This window comes from Syngnathus floridae, chromosome 21 (assembly GCF_059516105.1).
Source record: "Syngnathus floridae isolate MCC-2025c chromosome 21, RoL_Sflo_1.0, whole genome shotgun sequence".
NCBI lineage: Eukaryota > Metazoa > Chordata > Actinopteri > Syngnathiformes > Syngnathidae > Syngnathus > Syngnathus floridae.
In genome coordinates, this window is record NC_142433.1 from 7,774,737 (window position 1) to 7,794,426 (window position 19,690).

A 19,690-nucleotide genomic window follows, 5' to 3' on the forward strand; every position below is an offset into this window, starting at 1 on the left:
TTGAGAGATTAGCCACATCAAACTCCACGCCACGAGCCAACCCTGGCAAGATTTTAAATCCGGATTTGTGACTCGTGAGGCATTCCAGCCGCATTCTCACACGTCGGCTCAGTCGACGTAGGTGCCGGACCTGCCGTTAACATTGCCGTTGCTCTGGAATGCCTTATAAAAAAAACTTTTATTGTGCTGTTAGATTGCAGGATCTGCGGCGTGGCCTTTGTCCATGTCACCTTTTGGTGGTCAGATGACAAAGGCTGGGGGGCAGGGGGTACGCCATACATTACCACTTGACAGGTGATCTCAATGCCGCCCGGTTGTGCATTTAGGTCTTGCGAGGAGGCTGTTGTTGTACTCTGTGCCCTACCACCACCAGCACTCCCAAGCCAGGCACACAGCACCTGTCTCTGTTGCTTCTGCGACGCCCCCTCTGCTCACAATGACTTTCTGCGGAGCAAAGGTGAAGGAAATGTTCCTCAGATTAGAATAGAAGCCGCTGCTTGGCACTCTGCGCACATTGTAAAGTGCATGAGATAAGTTGCTCCACTGATAATTTACGATCTATGATTAGTCAATGGTGACATTGGTGTTCAAAGCCAGTTTAACTTAAGTACCTGAAATTTGATTGACATGGATAGACCCCCAAAATCTTAAAAGGCCATTTACTTAAAAAAAATAAAAACACACAGAAGTTCAGCCATTTTGGTTTGGCCCAGTAGCACAATCAAGAGCAGCTGTTAACTAAAAGTTTCAAGAAGCCACAGACAACAGCAAAAGTCTGACATTTTCTTTGGAAGAAACCATTTCGTCTGTTTGAGGCATCCTTGAAAGCTTCAGTGTGTGAAGGTCTGCTCCCCTTGACATTGATAAAACTGACCCCCAAGCCCCCCACCCCTTCTCCACACTTAAAAAGCATGCACGACATCTGTCGCGTGTGAAGTAACAAGGTCGTTGCATGTTGAAAGTACCCCCTTCCCCTCACACATACACACACCAACGCACACGCGCGCGCGCACACACAGACACACAGACACACAGACACACACACACACACACACACACACACACGCACAGACATACATACACGCACACACAATCCCTCGTACCAGAGACCACAAAAAAAAAGCGGTATAGAAAATGGATGGATGGATGGATGAAAACGTAAACGGAAATATTAGAAATGTGTTATTAAGGTGCATTCACTTAATTTCTTAATCTTATTTTAATTACTCAAATTGAGTCGTAGTTTCTTTTACTGACTTTAGTGCGAGTGCATAACGACGCGCGCGCTCCACCGGGCAGGCGGAGCGACGATAGGCTGACGTGCGCACAACCCTCCCTTCTCCACCTGGTCTGGACTCGCTCAAAGTGGATGGAAGCGCGCGCCACTATCTCCAAACCAGCAAGCAAGCATCATGAAGTCTGCAGGTCGCGCCACGCTTGTCCGGACGCTTCCCTTGGCGACTGTAACTTGACTCAAGTCGTTCAAGCAAGGGAACAAAAACAAACCTCCACGCGTGCTTTTGTGTTTTGGGTGCGGAGTGTTTTCGGATGGAGCCCAACTTTGCGTCCCTGAGACGTTGATGTTGGGGAGTCCGTCCAACAACGGCGGCGTCCGAATGCTGGCGCCGCCATCGCCGCCACCGGACGCCGGTGACGAGCGACGCGTCGAGTTCGTGGCGCTCACCGCCGTGCACACGGAGCGCAGCGAGCCGTCCACCCCAGAGCGCAGCTTGCCGTCGCACCGCACTGGGCTGCTGGGTACGCCGTTGCCCGGACCCCCGGGGCCCCGGGCCAGCGCGTCCCAGACCAGCAAGCGCTTCCGCAAGCTGCAAAACTACTTGTATAACATTCTGGAACGACCACGGGGATGGGCCTTCATCTACCACGTCTTCATGTGAGTATAGTCTCCTTTTTACACACTTAAGAAGCGAGAAAAAAAAAGAAAAAGTCCAATCACGTGCAGTTTGACGTTTCTTCCAATTACCCAGGCAGCATCCCAGCCATGCGTCATCTCCGCAGGATCTCCGCTCTTCAATTTCCACTATGAAATCACGTGGGGAAATTTGAGACATTAAAATCAATCCATTCTGATAGAATTGATGAGGCTAAGAAATCATGCAGCCCCTCACAACATAGCATAGAAACCTTTCTTTGGGTTCGCAAAAGTACGAACGCATGTCAGGTTGCAATTTTGTCCACTGGTCAAGACGCAGATTTTGTCCTTTAATTATTTTGGTGTGAAGCTATGATGGGAGGCCACTTAAAACCAAACCCTTTCCATAGTTAGAAGCAAAAGTTTTCAATCCAACTAGAAGCCAAAGATTGAATTTAACCCCAGAAAATCCAATTGGCCTTCGTAGCCGACATGGTCACTGTTGGCATTCACAAAGTCAGGACCTTGCTCAGTGTGAGCACGATAAAGTCGTCTTTTTAATGTCCTTGTCAAATGAAGAACGCTGCGTCAGCATGGCCATCAAGCGCCCGGCAAAAGTCAAAGTTCACTCGCCACTTATTTGTAAAGTGTGTCAGCTAGCGTTGCTTTGACTTTGTCAGGCCAGGGCAACAGTTGTCCTTTGGCACATGACACGCATGTACCCATATGCCGCCCACGTATGCCGTGAGCAGCTGCCACTGCCGCGCTGATGCCACCACCCAGGGAAATCCCGGACTTTGTTTTTTGTGAGCCCGCCGGGATCCGGTTTCACATGCCAGGGAAGCGCATATTGAGAGTCCTATTATGTTGGGTCAGAACCACAAGTTGGGGGGGGGGTTCATATCAAAGCCCGCTTAAAGCGGCTTTGAGCTTTGCTAATTGAATTGCTACCGTGGAGGAGTGCAGCACTATCTTCAGCCATCCATTTGCAGTGAGGCGTCTAGCAACTAATTTTGTCTAAACTGTTGATTTGGGAAAGATTGGCAACATGATCAGCAGTGATGTCATGGCATCTACTGTGCCAATTACAGCTCAGCAGTTCTAAATTCCAAAACAATGAGCTGGGCTTTGTTTTTCAACACACAAAGATGGTTGCACTACAATGGATATAAAATTCAAGCAATTAAAAACGGTAAAAAAAAAATTGTTCCAAACATCCAATCAGAATTCCATCTGCTAAACCACACTATGGTTTTCCCAAATCCGTCTACACGTGTCGGGTTGTGTTGCTCCACTTGAGTGGCAGTAAAATCGGCATGCATATTTGAAGAGATCACTTGAAGTCCACTTAAAAAGTGTTTCCGACATTTCGGCCCAGTCTTATGGTACGCTGGCTATAAAAAGTCTACATACCCCTCCTTTTTAAATGAATCAACTGCAGGATACCCTCCAACTAAACTTTAGGTGTTCTGGTCGGCTTTTTAATTGACTTTTAAAATTTGTCAGCCATAATCATGCTAAAAGAATGTTTAACATGATTTCATTTGTTTCATGAACAATGGGTGCGCAGACTTTTTATGCAAGTTGAATGGCCCCAAATATCAGGAAGACACGAGGTTCTCTTGAGGGATGGTCAATGTTTGCCTTCACCTTTGACCCTTCACCCAGGGCCGCATATAGCGCGTCACATGAACCCATCACTCTGCCCGCCTCGTTCCTTGAAACTTCATGCTAAATCCGTCCCAACTAAAGAAAAAAAGTGCTCCTGTGGATGAGAAGCCGGCTGTGATCTTGTGATTGATAAGTGATTGATTGACAGGTGTAAATAGAGTGCCCATGAATTATTGATTGGGGCGAGTTACGCAGTTCAACTCTAAATAATTTTCAGAGTGTTAACGCCGTGTTAACACGTGCGACGGTTTGTTCCTGGTTCTCGGCATGATCGTGTCGTCTAGTCTTTGAAATACTACCGGATGATAGTTAACGTCTCCTCCATTGCAATCGCACAAAGTAAGTCGCTGTCAGTCTTTGGAAAACATCCCCTGTCACCTTTTATGGCCTACGCTCCCTCCAGCTACCGTGTGTGTGTGTGTTTAGGAAAGCTTGAGGCCAAAGTCGGCGTATTTATAGATGAACTGGGAGAAAGTCTTAACAGAAGCCTCCGTGCACGCTTACTCGCAACTGCGGCGGCGTGCAAAAACCTTCTAAATGTTGCTGGCGGGCACAAATAGGAAAGAATGCTTTCCCTTTTTGTTGCAGAAACGTGCTCGTAAAATCATATAAATAATCACAAATCAACTAATAAATGAGTAAACAAATAGTAATAGTAATAGTAAACATAGAAATCTAGTATTAAATAAAATAGGAGTAAGGTTATAAAAAAAAAATCAAAATTCACAGGCAGGATGATGATGTCTCGAAATGACTTTTTTTTTTGTTTAATTTTGTGCTTTTATGCATTTTTAAGTGGCCATATTTTAATTTGATGTGTTGAAGTCTGCGGCTGATGTAAATTCTGCTCCATTAACGATCCTTTATGAAACCCCGTGCCTTTAGCTGCTCGCTGGCTGGCTCTTCCTGGATCTCTCATTAGCCCGGCTTCCCACTCTAATTGACCCGCCGTTCTCCCTCCCATGCTACCTCGCCGCCTCGCGCTGGTTTTAACTCTGTGCCAAGTAAAACAGACATGCTCCACAAAGGTACGTTTCAGTTAGCGCCCCCTCCCCGCCTAAAAAAATACGATACATGTCCCCGCACCCGTCGAGTGCGTCTTCCACCGGGATTAAAGGCGGTCATGAAGGGATCATCCACCGGCTAATGAATGGCTACGTGAAATAGGAGTAAAGTTTTCCGGGTACGCCAACATTGCCGAGTAGCCGCGCTGTTGACGTGTCGGCATGCTCTGCCTTCGTGCGTCTTCTGCCTTCATTTCTCCTTTCAGGGCTAAAACGTGTCTACGAGAGACATTGACCTTCTCGCAAGGCGAGGTGCCTAATACTTGCAAGTCCAAGATTTAAAAAGGAGGTGGCAGTTCTGGCTCAGATGATCAGCATTCCCCAAGCTCTTTCTCGATCTGACAGCTCTCAGCCGTTGTGGGAGTTCTGTCCCCCTTCCCGCTGCCCGTGTTTTGGTTCTCACACGGCTTTAAATCAGCCCCCCCACCACCTACGTCATTGCTAAAGCCGCGACGGTGACAAGTCGGGAACAGACCAAACATTTTGACGAGGAACGGTGACTGGATTGTTTACGCGAGGGATGAGTCGTTCGCCACCTGTGCCACTTCAGACCCGTTTAGGTGGCACTGCTTAAGTGTCGTGTCTGCAGCTGGATGATATGACAATCCAGTTGCAGCGACTGGCCCAGGCGCAAGATGGCCTTTGTTGACCCGTTTAGTGATATTAAGCCTCAGCGGAGGTCTTCAACGTGCTGCTGCCGTGTTTGTTGTTGTTTCTACTGCTCTGCTTACAGGATGACACAAAGCACACGCAGCCCCGCGTATGCGCTCGTATTAGTTAAAGTTAAAGTTAAAGTCCCAATGATTGTCACACACACACACAACTGGGTGCGGTGATATTTGTCTCTGCATTTAACCCAACCCCGAAGGGGGCAATGGGCAGCAGCGGTGCCGCGCCCGGGAATCATTTGGTGATCTAACCCCCCAATTCCAACCCTTAATGCTGAGTGCCAAGCAGGGAGGCAATGGGTCCCATTTTTATAGTCTTTGGTATGACCACGCCGGGGTTTGAACCCACAACCTTCCAGTCTCAGGGCGGACACTATACTACTAGGCCACTGAGCTGAGTTGACATTGCCGTGAAAAGTGTCCTGTGATGTATTCCTGTGTCAGCATCTTTGTCACGCTCACGAGAACCTCCATTAGAGCACGTGCGTGTGTGCGTTTTTTTTCCCATCAGCTTCCATCAAGAGGCGGCGTCCGTCTTGCTGGCCTTTTAGAGACGTTTGCGCGTCCTGCGAAGGCAAAGGCCTTGGTCCAGGCGCCTGGGCCGCTTTTGCACCCACGTGCTTAAGTGTTGTTGAGATGGTCTTAATTTATGGTGGCGCTCACTGTAAACACGCCAGGAAGCGGCACCATGACGACCGGCCTCAAACACAATCACAACGCACCGGGACGGGATTTATAAGGCCTGCCTGCTGCATGCGTGTCTGTCTGTCTGTCTGTGTGTGTGTGAGTGTGTGATTGGAAGTGAGTCTCTGTGAGTGAGAGTGCGTTTGAGTGAGTGTGTGAGAATGAGAGTGTCTTTCTGCATGTGTTTGAGTATGTGCATGTGTGTGTGTGTGTGTGTGTGTGTGTGTGTGCGCGTGTGTGTGCGCGTGTGTGTGCGTGTGCACATGTGTGTGTGTCCAGAGCGGCAAGTGCACATTGGGTAAATGTGCGTGCGTCGACGCATGTTCGCGTTCATCCTGCAAAGTGTCAAGAGAAAATGTTAACGACCAGTCGTAATTAAGCACGCTAAAAAATGCCTGATTTGCACAAAGACGCAATCATCGTTTCCATTTCAGTTGCCGTCAGACAATAATTCCTTGTTAAAAAGCACAAAGATTGAAATCATTTTAAGGATAAAAGATAGAGTTAGCTCTGATGCTAAAGCTAACAGCACTGTGACCCGCCATGACCTCTTGGCCTACGCGCATGGCCTTGAATGAGCTCTTCCATTTTGCAGCATGTGTGCAAAAGAAGCTTCGTTTGCAGCAGTTGGAGAGCTGCGTGAGCTCGCAACGAAACGCTTCCTCACACACGCAAGCTGTCACACGAATGTCGGCGACAAAGCTGAAAGTATCTCTGACATTTATCCGCGGCCAATTACCGGGGAGACCGCCCGCCGCTGACATTTTAAACGGCACCATCGCGCAACATCTGACGGCACCAAAACAACAGCGACGGCCTTTTTAACGCACAAAGGTTTCTGCAGTTAGTGGTGCTCCTGCGAAGCCCCTTTCACGTAGTTTCCACTCAACAGAAGCCCCTCCCACCCACGGCGTAAACTTGTCTGGCGGACTGCCATTTTGTTTCCGTGCCTTTCCACACCACCGCGAAGTAATTTGCTGTCTGTTAGCATGTAGCATGTGTTGACCACGCCGCGATGCCAAACGCCCATGTTGTGCGTTCTCCTGCAAATAAATCATCAATCAGGGTTCATGGGAGCTCCAAGGAAAACCTTTTTTTTTTAAGTCACGTCAGCTAACAAACACAGCACCACCCTTTCACCTCCTCCTCCTACTTCCTCTCCATCTTCCTGGGAGACGAAGGGGGCTGCTCAGCACTTTTAGAAAAAAAGCACTTAACGTCTCATAATTTTTGTTAGTGTGGTAATTTTTCCCTTTGCTTTTGTTTTTTGCGCAGTTTGGAAAGTCACCTTGATCTGACGCAAATGTGCAGTAGCGTTGTTGTTTGGTGTCCCGTCCCACAATCCCTTTTCACGCACGCACACATGTATGCAGGGCGCGGTCCTTCCTTCTTGCTTGGGCCTCTCGTGTCTTTGGCGCATTCATCATTCACACTTAATTGAATCAAATTGGCGCGCACGCCGTCGTGGCGTGCTTGTTAATGTCTCTGGGAAATTTTCACGGGGTAACGTGAGAGTGGCGGCAAAATGACGATAAAAGCCGCCTCGCCCCCTTCCTCGCCGGCGTGGTGTCCATTAAGTAATCAGGTAGCCAAATTGCATTTGCAAAGCTTTGTTGTCAAACCTCACAGCCTTCACGTTGGTTTGCAAAGTCGACATTGTGCAGATCAAATCAGAGCAGAACGCAAGATGATAAACAAATAAACAAGCTCCAAAATAACCCAAATGATCATTTATTTTTTAGTTTTATCTTTGGTGTGTGTTTTTTGCGGTGCTGTTGTGTGCACTCGTACTTTACTTGCGTTTGCTGCTGCCAGCTGGCTGGAACGCAAACTTTCCACTCCGGCAGCGACCTTCCTGCAAACTTCATCCGAGGGGTAAAAAAGTGTCGGGATGAAAAAAAAAAAAGCTCTCAGCTGCTGTCTCGTTGTTTACGCTAACGCCAGCGAGCCGCCAAGTAGACCGCGTAATGGAAGCAAAATTTATGCCCTGTTTTAGTCTCCACCTGAAGTGGCCACTACTTCATTCAAGCACTTTGAACACTGACGACGGTGTTGACGATGATGACGATGATGACAAAAATGCTGTGGGTTTCTTGTGTGTTTCAGTTTTCTGCTGGTTTTCAGCTGCTTGGTGCTGTCTGTCTTCTCCACCATCCCCGAACACCAAAGGGTCGCCAACCAGGGCCTTTTCATACTGGTAACACCCATGCCCAGACACAAACACCTACACACACACACACACACACACACACACACACACACACACACACACACATGCACACACACATGCACACACACGCTCACACATGGGTTACCTCTCACACTTGAAAAAATATGTTTTATGTTTAATGGTGTAGAACTCGTGATTGAGCGCAGTTGCAAGATTAAAAGCTTAACATCTGAAAGTGCTTGAAAAGTGGTTGAAGTTCACCTTAAAAAAGGTGTGTGAACACATGCACACGCGCACACACACACACACACACACACACACACACACACACACACACACACACACACACACACACACACACACACATTGTGTAGCGTGGTCATTGTTTGCAGAGCGCCGACTAAGCAGCGCGGGGGATTCAGGTGCTGTTGAGCGAGCAGGAAATGGCAGAGCCCGTCCGCTAATCCTAATCGCTATCCCATAATAATCTTCGCTGCCATGATGTGAGCTCTTGATGGCAAGCGGCCTCCCCTCCGGCAACCCTTGCCCGCCCGGCCACCTCTCGGGCTTGCCGCGCTCCCCCCTTTCTTGTCTACTGGTTGTATTTTGGGCCGAGCCAGTGTGCATGCTGACTTTGCCAGGCTGTCTTGTTTGGCAGGAGTTTGTGATGATCGTGGTGTTTGGCCTGGAGTACTTCATCAGGATCTGGGCGGCGGGTTGCTGTTGCCGATATCGCGGCTGGCAGGGCCGGCTGCGCTTCGCCCGCAAGCCCTTCTGCGTCATCGGTGGGTCAGCCGGAGGCGGAATCTTCCAGGCCTCTCTTCGGGTTGCCCTTTTGATGTCTTCTTCTGTTTGGCAGACTTCATCGTGTTTGTGGCGTCGCTGGCGGTGATTGCGGCAGGCACACAGGGCAACATCTTCGCCACGTCGGCGCTGCGCAGTATGCGCTTCCTGCAGATCCTGCGCATGGTGCGCATGGACCGGCGGGGGGGCACCTGGAAGCTGCTGGGATCCGTCGTCTACGCTCACAGCAAGGTGACCACTTGTGATACCGGGGCCATGGTGATGACGCCGCGTAAACACCAGCAATTGGCATCTCCATGAAAAAGGACGCCGCCAATAGCATTAGCATTAAGCGAGCAGACGCTGACGGTAACGATTATGGCCTTCGCCGAGCTTCCTAATGGTCACTTAATGGGATGAAAGCTGTAGAATAAGCCACGGGTGGCCCTTCCGTTATTACCGAGGCCAAAGTCCAGCAGAAGGCTCGTTTGGCGACCGGCGTTTGTGCTGATGAAGAGGAAGGCGTGTTGGAAAATGATGAGCTTGGCGTTCCGACGCCGATGATGGATGGATGGATGGCGGCACGCGCTGACTTTGCGTGCATGGCTCGATCCGGCAGGAGCTGTTCACGGCGTGGTACATTGGCTTCCTGGTGCTCATCTTCGCCTCCTTCCTGGTCTACCAGGCCGAGAAGGACAACACCGACTTCAGCAACTACGCAGACTCCCTCTGGTGGGGCATTGTGAGTAGTGCGGCCGGCTTTTGGAGGAAGTCAAGAGTTCAGAAATGGTAAAATATGTACTTGCTATGCATGTTTGTGTTTTTCATGTAGATCACGTTGACCACCATCGGTTACGGCGACAAGATCCCCCGCACGTGGCAGGGTCGTCTGCTGGCGGCCGGCTTTGCTCTCCTGGGCGTCTCCTTCTTTGCCCTGCCTGCTGTCAGTCATGAGGATGATTATTTGCCCTCCACCTCTCGCTCTTATTTATTCATATTTTAATTATTTTTTTTTAGGGAATTCTGGGCTCGGGCTTTGCCTTGAAAGTTCAGGAGGAGCACCGCCAGAAGCATTTTGAGAAGCGCCGCATGCCAGCCGCGAACCTCATCCAGGTAGCAGCTGCAAAAGCGTGACGTGGGTAGGACTCGGCATGTAAACACGTGTGACGCCCATGCAGGCGGCGTGGCGTCTGTACTCGACCGACGCCAAGCACTCGTACCTGACAGCCACCTGGTACTTCTACGACAGCATGCTACCTTCCTTCAGGTAACGCGCGCCGCTCGGCCCGGCCGGCCGGCTCGCCACCGCTCGCTCGCGTGTTTCGGACGCACATGTGTTGTAGCGTTAGCTGCCGCGTTCGTGCAGACACATGCGTGCACACACACACACACACACACACACACACACATGCACACTGTAGTGCACAAACACAGTCCCTCCCTCCCAACTGACTCCTGCTTTTAATGATCTTCCTCATAACGGTGAATTATCTCCCTTATTTGATTCAGTTTGATTTACTTTCTAACATTCTGCCCCCCTTTGCCATTAATTTCATTAATTTGCTGAAAAAGGGAGTGAGCCCAGAGAAACACGGCAAATATGTATGCAGTGCAACCACCAAGATGCAAAAAAACAAAAATTAGGCTTTAGCTTAAGATGTTGGGTCACCACCGTGTGAATTCCAAATTTTGAATTAAGATTTTTTAACGTGACTTTTTGTCAATGTTTACGTACTGGGCAACTGGTGTGTCTTGTGGTTCCACTGTAGGTGTCTTCTCTGTTGTGCATCTTCCTTTGAGCCTGATTGTGGCCTCTTTTGATTTTGCCTTCTGCCTTCCCTGTCGTTTTTATTTTTATTTTTTTTTTTTTAGTTTTTTTGTCATTATGTTGAATTTGTCATGTTTTATGTTTATTTGTGCACGTGGCCGTCAGAGAACTGACGCTACTGTACAGTCACCTCCAGCGGCAGCGGAACGCCAGCAAGAAGGCGCCGCCGCCGCCATACAGCGCCAACTTCCACCACACGCAGTTGTCAGGGCTGCGGCCCTACAGCGCCCCCTATATGTCGGGGGACAGGTACGCACCTCGCACCGTTGCCCATGTGACAGGGAAACACACACTCGCACACGTACACACCCGAGCTTGTGTTGCTGTGCGTCTAACGGCGATGTAACGCACTAACTGTGTTGACTAGACGCTGCAAAAAACGAGCTTAAAAAAAAAATAAAAAAAAGGGATCAAATGAGGAATTAAAGCATAATTGGCTGCCAAAAGAACTCGGGCAGAGTTATGACTTGTTACTCCAAATTATCGATTGCCAGATAAGTCATGTCTTCTCATGTCTTCTTTTGCAACTTGTGTGCTGCAAAAAGTGGCAAAACAAAGAATTCAATTTAAATGATAAGTTTTTGCAGTGTCGCTGCGTTGTCTCCCGACTTTGTGTTCTTCATCATCATCAACCTCACTCTTTTCACTTTTCTCCCCTTTTGTTGTCTTTGTGGCCACCACCATGACACCCACCCAAATGCTTGCCTCCTTGTCGTGTCCTCAGGAGGCCAGAAGCGCCATGCAGGTTTGTGCTTCATGTCCTCAGCCTCCATTTTGGTGCGCCGGGCCTTGGAGCATTCTGCTTGCCTAATTTGCAGTGGTTGAAGATTGTGTGATAGCCTCAAATATTGCTGGCGTGTTGGAGGAATTAGTGTTGTTAATGGATATACTCTGGAGGTGTCGCGCATGACCAGATCCCCCCCCCCAACACTTGTCCAAAAGTGGCCAAAAACTGCCGTTTGGAGTGCAGTTATTGGACAAAACATTAGATATATCTTTTTAGAATAGATTATTAGATTAGATTGCAAAAGTAGCAAGTATGCCTAATGTAGTGTCCAATCAGTGTGCATTTGGCAGTTTTAAGGCTATTTGGAATATTTAGACCACCCCCCTGTCCCTCACTTGCCACTTCACCTGCACCCCCTCCCCTCCACACAGCCCTCCACCCACCCTCCTCACCCTCTCTGCCATGTGTGTCTCCTCCTCCAGTCAAGTCCTCGCAAAAAAGCGAGGTCTCTTCCGGATTCATGCCGGACGCAAGCAGAGGTATCTGTGCGCGGCCTGTGCCCCATACACCTTTGACCTTTAACATTCACACGCCTTGCCTGTTGTACCCTTTTGGCGGACCAGATGTGTCAGTCTCAATATGCGGAGAAAATCAGGCCTGAATGTGGAAATGCTGAGCGATGAAGACTTGTAGTATGACATTATAGTATATGATTAGACGCAATAACAAAATAGCAAACATGATTACTTGATTGAAATTGTTATCTTAATAAATAAAAATATATGTGTATTTAATTCACTAATCTAAATGAAATATCATTTTATCCCAAAAATTCTATTTATTGAAACATTTACTAAATGGTATCGTTTTTACATTCAATTACAATGAAAATAATTATTTTAAGTATGTTTTAATAAATGTATTTTTTTCAAACATTTACTAAAGGATTTAGTTTTAACATTCAATTACAATAAAAATAAATAGGTTTAAGTATGGTTTAATAAATTTAAATTTAAAACATATCCAATTATATGAGCATAGTATATTTTTTAAATTCTTTAGTTTCAATAGAAAATAAAACAAAAAATTGACAATTTACAAATCTATGCAGCGTTACAGTGAAGAACAACAAATTTCAATCGCTTTCTGATGAAATAATATTTCCACATCCACAAGGCTTTTGCACGTTGAGACAAAATCACACTGATCTCTGGTCCGTGAACGTGGAACTCAAACAAATAATCTTTTAACGCGCTGACTTTGTTTTGTGTCGGCTCGCTGCGCCACTCTTAAATAATTAAGCAGCAAAAGCTTCAACGTATAAAACGCATGTGCTGAACCCGCGCGTGTGTGTGCTGTTTTTCAAGCGTGACCGGTCCGGCATGTCTAATAGGAAGCCGGCCTGCATCATGTATAAATCATTCAGCATGCCTCACTTTTCTTTCTTTATAATTTACAAGCTCTTAAGTGCGCTAATGTTTCCCTTTGCATGGACATTTGCCACCAAAAATCATCTCAAGGTCCACCAGGCCCTTGCCCACACCAACGCGGGAGCAAACTTAACATTCTCTAATTGTATGTAAAAAATAAAAAAAAAAGATTGCCCCCAAAACACTGGCATTGGATCAGGGGGGTGTAGACTTTTGCTAATGCCGAACCTGCATTTGTGTGGCCATGTTCTGAATCACCATGCACTGCCTTTCACAGCCCACTGGTGAAAATTGCCGGCGAACGTATCGCGGTTTCATCCAATAAAACACGCGCCTCTGCGAAAAGGCGTGTCGCTAATGGACGGCTGCGTGACGGCGCTTTTGGAATGTCGCGACGGTGCGTTTTTGTTCACCGCTTTTATTGCAAGCGTGCGTGTGTTTGCTTGTGTGCACTTTGAAGTGGATTTAGATGCCTAATCTCTCCTGCCATGGGATTAAGGGAGCGGCTTTTTGTATTCTTGACGGCATTTTCTTGAGTCATGGTATAAGATCAGTCAGCCATTGCTGTGGCGACACCTTTTGGATGACGTGCTCTGTGCTCGGCTTCTTGCTTGCCAGCATTCCCAGTTTGTAACCCAACTTTTATCCCTTTTATTAGATGCATGGACGTTCCCATCCCAACGGGACCAAAAAAACAATCGTGAGCTGTAACGAAACAAGTCTGAAAATTCAAGTCCAGTCGAATTAACACGAACATGTCGAAATGGTTGAAGTGGCGGCCGCCTTGCACCCTGTTCTTTGCAGCATGGGCCCAGCGATGCCGAAAGGGGGAGGGGGGGGAGCACCTCCGTGCTAAACCCAGCTAACTCCTTCTCGCCCTGTCGCTCCCCAGCAGTAAACTCGGCTTCCGGGACAGGATCCGAATGAACAACTCCCGCTCGGCGCAAGTGATCCGCGGCAAGGCCTTGTCGCCCCAGGCGCCGGGTCTGGCCGTGAGGCGCTCGCCCAGCCAGGAGAACGTCCCAGACGCGGCCAGCCCCGGGAAGGTGCAGAAGAGCTGGAGCTTCAATGACCGCACTCGCTTCCGCACCTCGCTGCGGCTCAAGGCCCGCCCCCCCGTAGATGGTAGGTGCATCAGTCGCCGGCTCCACCGGTGCCCCCGCCTCTCCTTCCTTCACCTCGCTTTCATGCGTCCCCATGCAGTCGAGGTACCGGGTGAGGACGGCGTGGAGGACAGAGGCTACTGCGACGTGGCCATGGACGAGGTCATTCCCGCTGTCAAGACGCTCATTCGAGCCGTCAGGTTAGTCAAAAAAAGCCTCCGCCCAAGACAATCCTCATCGACCGATTTTAGTCTGGCCTCGCCTTGAAATAAGTCGTGCATCCTGTGTATGTGTTTTTTCGCTCCTTCCGCCCTTCTTGCCGACGGTCCATTTTCCCGGCATTTCTGCGTGTGTTACATTTCAAAGGGTCAGCGGGTAGACGAGTGCTTGGTCACTCGAGTCACAAGCTGCCCTTTGCTGAATTGCAAAATAAATTGAGAAAGTCAAAAGCAAGCTGACTGGCGCAAGGTTCTCCTTTCATCTGGTCGATCGGGTTGTCATTTGCTGCAAATATGTAAACTCACAAGAGCTCAAGTTTCTTCCCCAAATTATTATTTTTTTGCCTGCCAGACGTGTCCATGAAGGTCTATTGTCTTCTCTTGAAGTGTCCGTTAGTAGCCGCGATGGTGCGACGGCGGCTCAAGCCGTTTCCCGACTTGCTGACGCGGCAAATCCTGATGAGCTGAATGTCTCATTTTCATCGTCAGAATATCTGCGCTTGGCTCTTTTTGATGAGCCTTTTTGTGAATGATAAGGTCATTGGAGACTCTAATTAATATTCGGCGGCGGGGCTTTTATTGTTCACTCGTGAGTGGGTGGGGGCGGGGGTGGGGTGGGGTGGGGGGGTGTCATGAGTCAGGAAGCGCCCAACAAACGTTTTCTCTTTGCCTGCGTGTCGGCAGGATTTTGAAGTTCCTGGTGGCCAAGAGGAAGTTCAAGGAGACGCTGCGTCCATATGACGTCAAAGACGTCATCGAGCAGTACTCGGCGGGACACCTGGACATGCTGGGCCGCATTAAGAGCCTGCAGATGCGGTAGGCTGGGAGGAGGAAGAAAGGAGAAGATGAGTTTGAGGAATGTGCGTCCCCTCTCGTCTAGGGTGGACCAGATCATCGGACGAGGCGCCATCCAGGCCGACAAGAAGGCACGCCCGGAAAAGGGTGAAAAGACGCCGCTGGAACTGGACTCCCTGGACGAGCTCAGCATGATGGGACGCGTGGTCAAAGTGGAGAAACAGGTACAAGAAATCAAATGCCTCTCCTCAAGGTTGTCTGCATCATGATATGTATGCAAGGGGAAGAATGGCGAAACATAGGTCTGCTTGGCTCCTTGTCCAGATTCAGTCCATCGAAAACAAGCTGGACCTTTTGCTCAACTTGTACTCGACGTGCCTGAAGAAAGGCTCGTCTTCGCAGCTGGCGCTGTCCTCGCTGCTGCTGGACGCTGAGATGACGTCGGACTACCACAGCCCGACCGACCAAAGAGACCTCTTCCCCTCAGCCAACACGCTCTCGCAGTCCGACAGCGCCGCCCTGGATTCCTAGCCGGACCTTTATTTTTTTTTCGGGGGGGGGCTGAGAGCCAGGCGTGCACCCCACTTGTCCCTCAAGGTGCACTGAACAGGAATCACACAGGTAAGGTCTCCAGCTGAATAGCAGCAAAGCAAAAATCCTCTTTTCAGGATACTGTGATGAATGTAAGGCTCTAAAAAAAAAAAAAAACTGATGACACCATGTTTGGCATCATGCACGCGCACCGGAGCCATGTTTGCGTATTTGTGGCATCCGAGAACGATGTTGCATGTGGTAAGACGAATGCGCTTGTCAGGGCGGTGCTCGTTAGGGTGACGCGTGCCTTCAGTCGCGCCGACTCCGTCGTCTCTCGAAGGACCCACACATGGACGTAATTCTGTGTTGTAAATATAAAGGAAATTTAAAAAAGGCAAAAAATGAAGATAGCACAAGTGACTTGTCCAATTGATAGTTGAAGGTAGCCCTGCACTGTTAACTATCGGGATCCAATCAAATAACTCTAAATTCTTCGTAAATGCCACAACCAATTACGGTATAGTTGCTGCATATTTTGCATATTGGACCTTGATTATTTGATTTTATTGATACTGAATGTAGATTAATGAATTAAAAACGTGCAATTATGCTAACAAACATTACTTTGCATAAACCCAGCTTTTGGCAAATTAATTCTCCCTGATAACTATTTCAGGTATTTTTTTTTAATTGTCTTCATTTACTTAAGAGAAAAATGTGCATTGTTCCACACCCGCAGTTGAGTCAATCAATACCCATAGCTTTTATATTTTATTTGATTGGATCTCGTACTGTCCAAGCAAGTGTGCCTCATGAAATGGACGTGACCAATCCTGACACAGCGCATGGCGCATCTACCTCTGAGGCCACTGGAGGGCGCTAAAAGCGTACGAGAGCGAGCGAGCAATTGCCCGCCTAAATACATTAGCATGTCTGTCTGTATTTCTTTTTCTTTTTTTCTTTCTCTGCACGTTTGATCGCTCATTACATCACCCCCCCCCCCCACCACCATCGCTGACTGGCCGCCAATTTGACATTCCAGCTCCACAGTCCTTCCAATAGTGATCACACCGATTAAAGCAATAAAATGCTAAACTAGTGATGCTAAGCTAGCGATGCTAAGCTAGTGATGCTAAGCTAGCGATGCTAAGCTAGCGATGCTACGCTACGACAGTCTTCCACCTTCTTCCAGCGATGTCGCCCATTTCCGCACTGATGATGATGATGATGATGTCGTGCATCTGCCGAAAGTAGAATTAGCTCACGTCTTATTAATTTATTTGTTTCAATAAAAGATCTTTAGAATCCATGCTGTAAACGCCTTCAACTTGACTGTTTTGCATTTTATTCCCAGTTCCCCCTTCCAGAAAATTCAGCTTTCCTTAATGTTTCTTTTCACAATACCAATTTCAACACACATTCCTACTCTTCAAGGCTTCAAAAACTCTACATTCTCATAAAAAATGCTACCAAATATTCACTACAAATTCTTAAGGCCACAATCAGACAATCACAAACAAATTAAAATTGTTCCCATTTGAAATCATTCAGCACATTCAGTTCACCTTTGGAACTTTTCATTGTAAAAATTCCCACCAAAAATTCCAAATATGCAATTTTTTTTCTCTATAATTTCTACATTTCTTAATTGATTCAAACCATTCCAACTTTAAACTGTTTACCAACGGCAAAAATGGTCCCTCTTGCATGGAGTGTTGCAGCTCAAGGCCATCAAATTGGTAAATTGACCAGCTCACGCACATCTAAATTTGCTCGTCAGCCTGAGGTCGCTGAACTTGATTGTCTGTGGCAGGATGGACGGCAACGAGAGGGCCGCCTCGCATACTTGAATGCGGAGGTTGTTTCGTTTGAAGCTCTTCACAGGTTGGTGAACCCCGAGGCGGGGTTTCATCTGTCCTCCTTCTCGTGTGTCCTTCAATTGATGAACGGACCGCCATCGACTAAAATTGGTTATGCGGCCGATTTTTTATTTCCAGTTGTTTTTGTTCCCTCTTCTTGTGTAAGAACGCAGCTAATCAGGCGCCGCGTGTACGGGCACTTGGCATTGCCACTATTGACGGTTCATGTCCAGTTCAGCTGTGCCACTGCCTTCGACCTTCAAACCGTTTTCATGCTTGATCACGTCTCGAGCATCCCTTTCATTTTGTTGTGTCTCGCTCACAATCTTTGTTTATTTTGCCTTTGCTTCCACACACGTACGCTGATAGCGTATCTCAAATATTCCGGGAATCCCGCAGGAGCCCGAGCGAGGGAAGGAGGAGGCGGGCAATGTTCCCTCTAAGCTGCGCAGCTGCGCAATTGCGCACTGGTCGCGCAGTCTTTGCGCACAAGAAATTCCATGCTGCGCACAAAATAGAATTCTGCATGAACTGATTGATGAATATCTAATGATAGACGTAATCTGATCTAATTAAGTGGACGAGTGATTTTCTTTCTGTGCCTTTTTGTAGTGTAAATCAGTAATTGACAGGTATCCAGCCAATGATATGATATGGTTCACTTACGCTACATATATGTATGACACATATGAGTCCTAGCTAGCTAACGACAGCGCGGCGGAGACAAGCGATGCGAATGCTAAATTAGCTAATCATGGCGAAACGAATGAGCAGCGACACATCCACTCGCCAAGACAAAATAAATAAGAGATGCGGCAGTTCTTTTAAGTTTGGATGGCTGTCGGAATGTGTGCAACTACAAGAGGAAACAGTGAAACTGGGGGAGATTTTCTCTTTTTCCAATGAGAAAGGTCTCCTCTGCGAAACATGCAGTGAAGACAAAGTGGCGGGCGAGTTTACTGAGGGAAAAATATGGAAGTTGGACAATCCTCAAGCGTTACATTCAGCAGAAATGTTATTTGAAAGCTGTTGAAATAGTACAAAGACTCAAGATGGGACAGGGGATAGGTACATTATTGCGAGACAGCGCAAAAGATCGACAGAAAAGGAACGAGCTGTCACACAAAACAAAATCCGGCCCCGAGCAAGTTAAAGTTCTCATTGACAATATTTATTTATTTATTTATTTATTTATTTATTTACTTAGTTATTTGTTTATTAGTTAATTTGTTTAATCTAATGTTGCACACAGTGGTCCAGTGTGCAACATTAGATTGTGGAGCTTGTGTGTTTGCACAGACACTTGAAAAATTAGAGGGAACGTTGGAGGCGGGGCCTTCTTGTACGGATGATGCTAGTGCATTCCTTATCTGAGAACACACAAAGACATGCCTGTTTTTTAAAATGACAACATGCAAGCTTTATCAAATAGAAAAAAAAATCTCTGCTGGACATCATTCATAATTAGTAGCAACAACATTTCTTGCCCTAACTGCATCACTTTCCATCCAACTCTTGACATTGTGACCTCCTCCACCAAATGGGAACTGTTTGTCCCGAGTCTCTCCCGGTCGGCACGGTGATGGTCTTGGTCATGTGATGGCCCGACGTCCCGTAGGAATTCCTCTGCTTGGCCGGCCGAAACAACAAAAAACCGCGCGGATGTCTTTGTGCCGGCACACGCGTGTTTTTCAGCTTAAGATGAGGCAAACAGATGCTAGCGTCCAAATGACATAAAGAGCTTCCTCCGCAGAGGACCGAGTGGACTTTATTCTTGGCCAACATGCTTTTCAGGGAATCAAGTGCTAAAATTAGAATGAAAAACTAAGTCAGAGCAGCTTATCACTTGCTAACTTTTTACTCCAAGTGACTGAGTAATAAGTCACATGAGTAGTGTACATTTAGTTTCTCCATACCTGGAGAAAATAAAACAGCATTCTTGAAAGGCACTTTTGTGATAGATTTGCTGACCGACTTATTTTGAGGTATTGGGTAGACTGCCGATACCAGCCATTGATACTTAAAGAAAATCTGACATCTAGTAAGTCCTCCTGGCCAGTAGTTGGCGCTGAACCACGATGGCTTGACACCGTGAAGAATCATCTCATTATTTGCCATTGCTATTCGATTTGCTTTTAAATTTGAGGTGATATGTTTTTTTCTCCTCGCTAGGGTGTGTCCTTTTGAGGCCCCAAAACATTGAGTTGAGTCAATAGTGGGTGACGGGTATTGAGTGAGGGTCTTAAGAGCAAACCCACCCCACGCCCATATTGATTACGACTT

General features: G+C 47.6%; 1 protein-coding gene across 1 annotated transcript; it reads left to right on the top strand.

Moving 5' to 3' along the window:
- Positions 1-16,899, top strand: kcnq4 (potassium voltage-gated channel, KQT-like subfamily, member 4). The gene is made up of 18 exons (XM_088365126.1): positions 1-117; positions 194-457; positions 1,263-1,463; positions 1,540-1,894; positions 8,067-8,157; positions 8,789-8,915; positions 8,990-9,165; positions 9,533-9,655; positions 9,746-9,856; positions 9,931-10,026; positions 10,092-10,180; positions 10,847-10,990; positions 11,951-12,007; positions 13,791-14,023; positions 14,102-14,201; positions 14,904-15,035; positions 15,100-15,238; positions 15,339-16,899. The coding sequence occupies exons 2-18, from the start codon at positions 304-306 to the stop codon at positions 15,543-15,545; spliced, it is 2,535 nt and encodes an 844-aa protein (XP_088221252.1). The 5' UTR covers positions 1-117; positions 194-303; the 3' UTR covers positions 15,546-16,899.
- Positions 16,900-19,690: the final 2,791 nt, after the last annotated feature.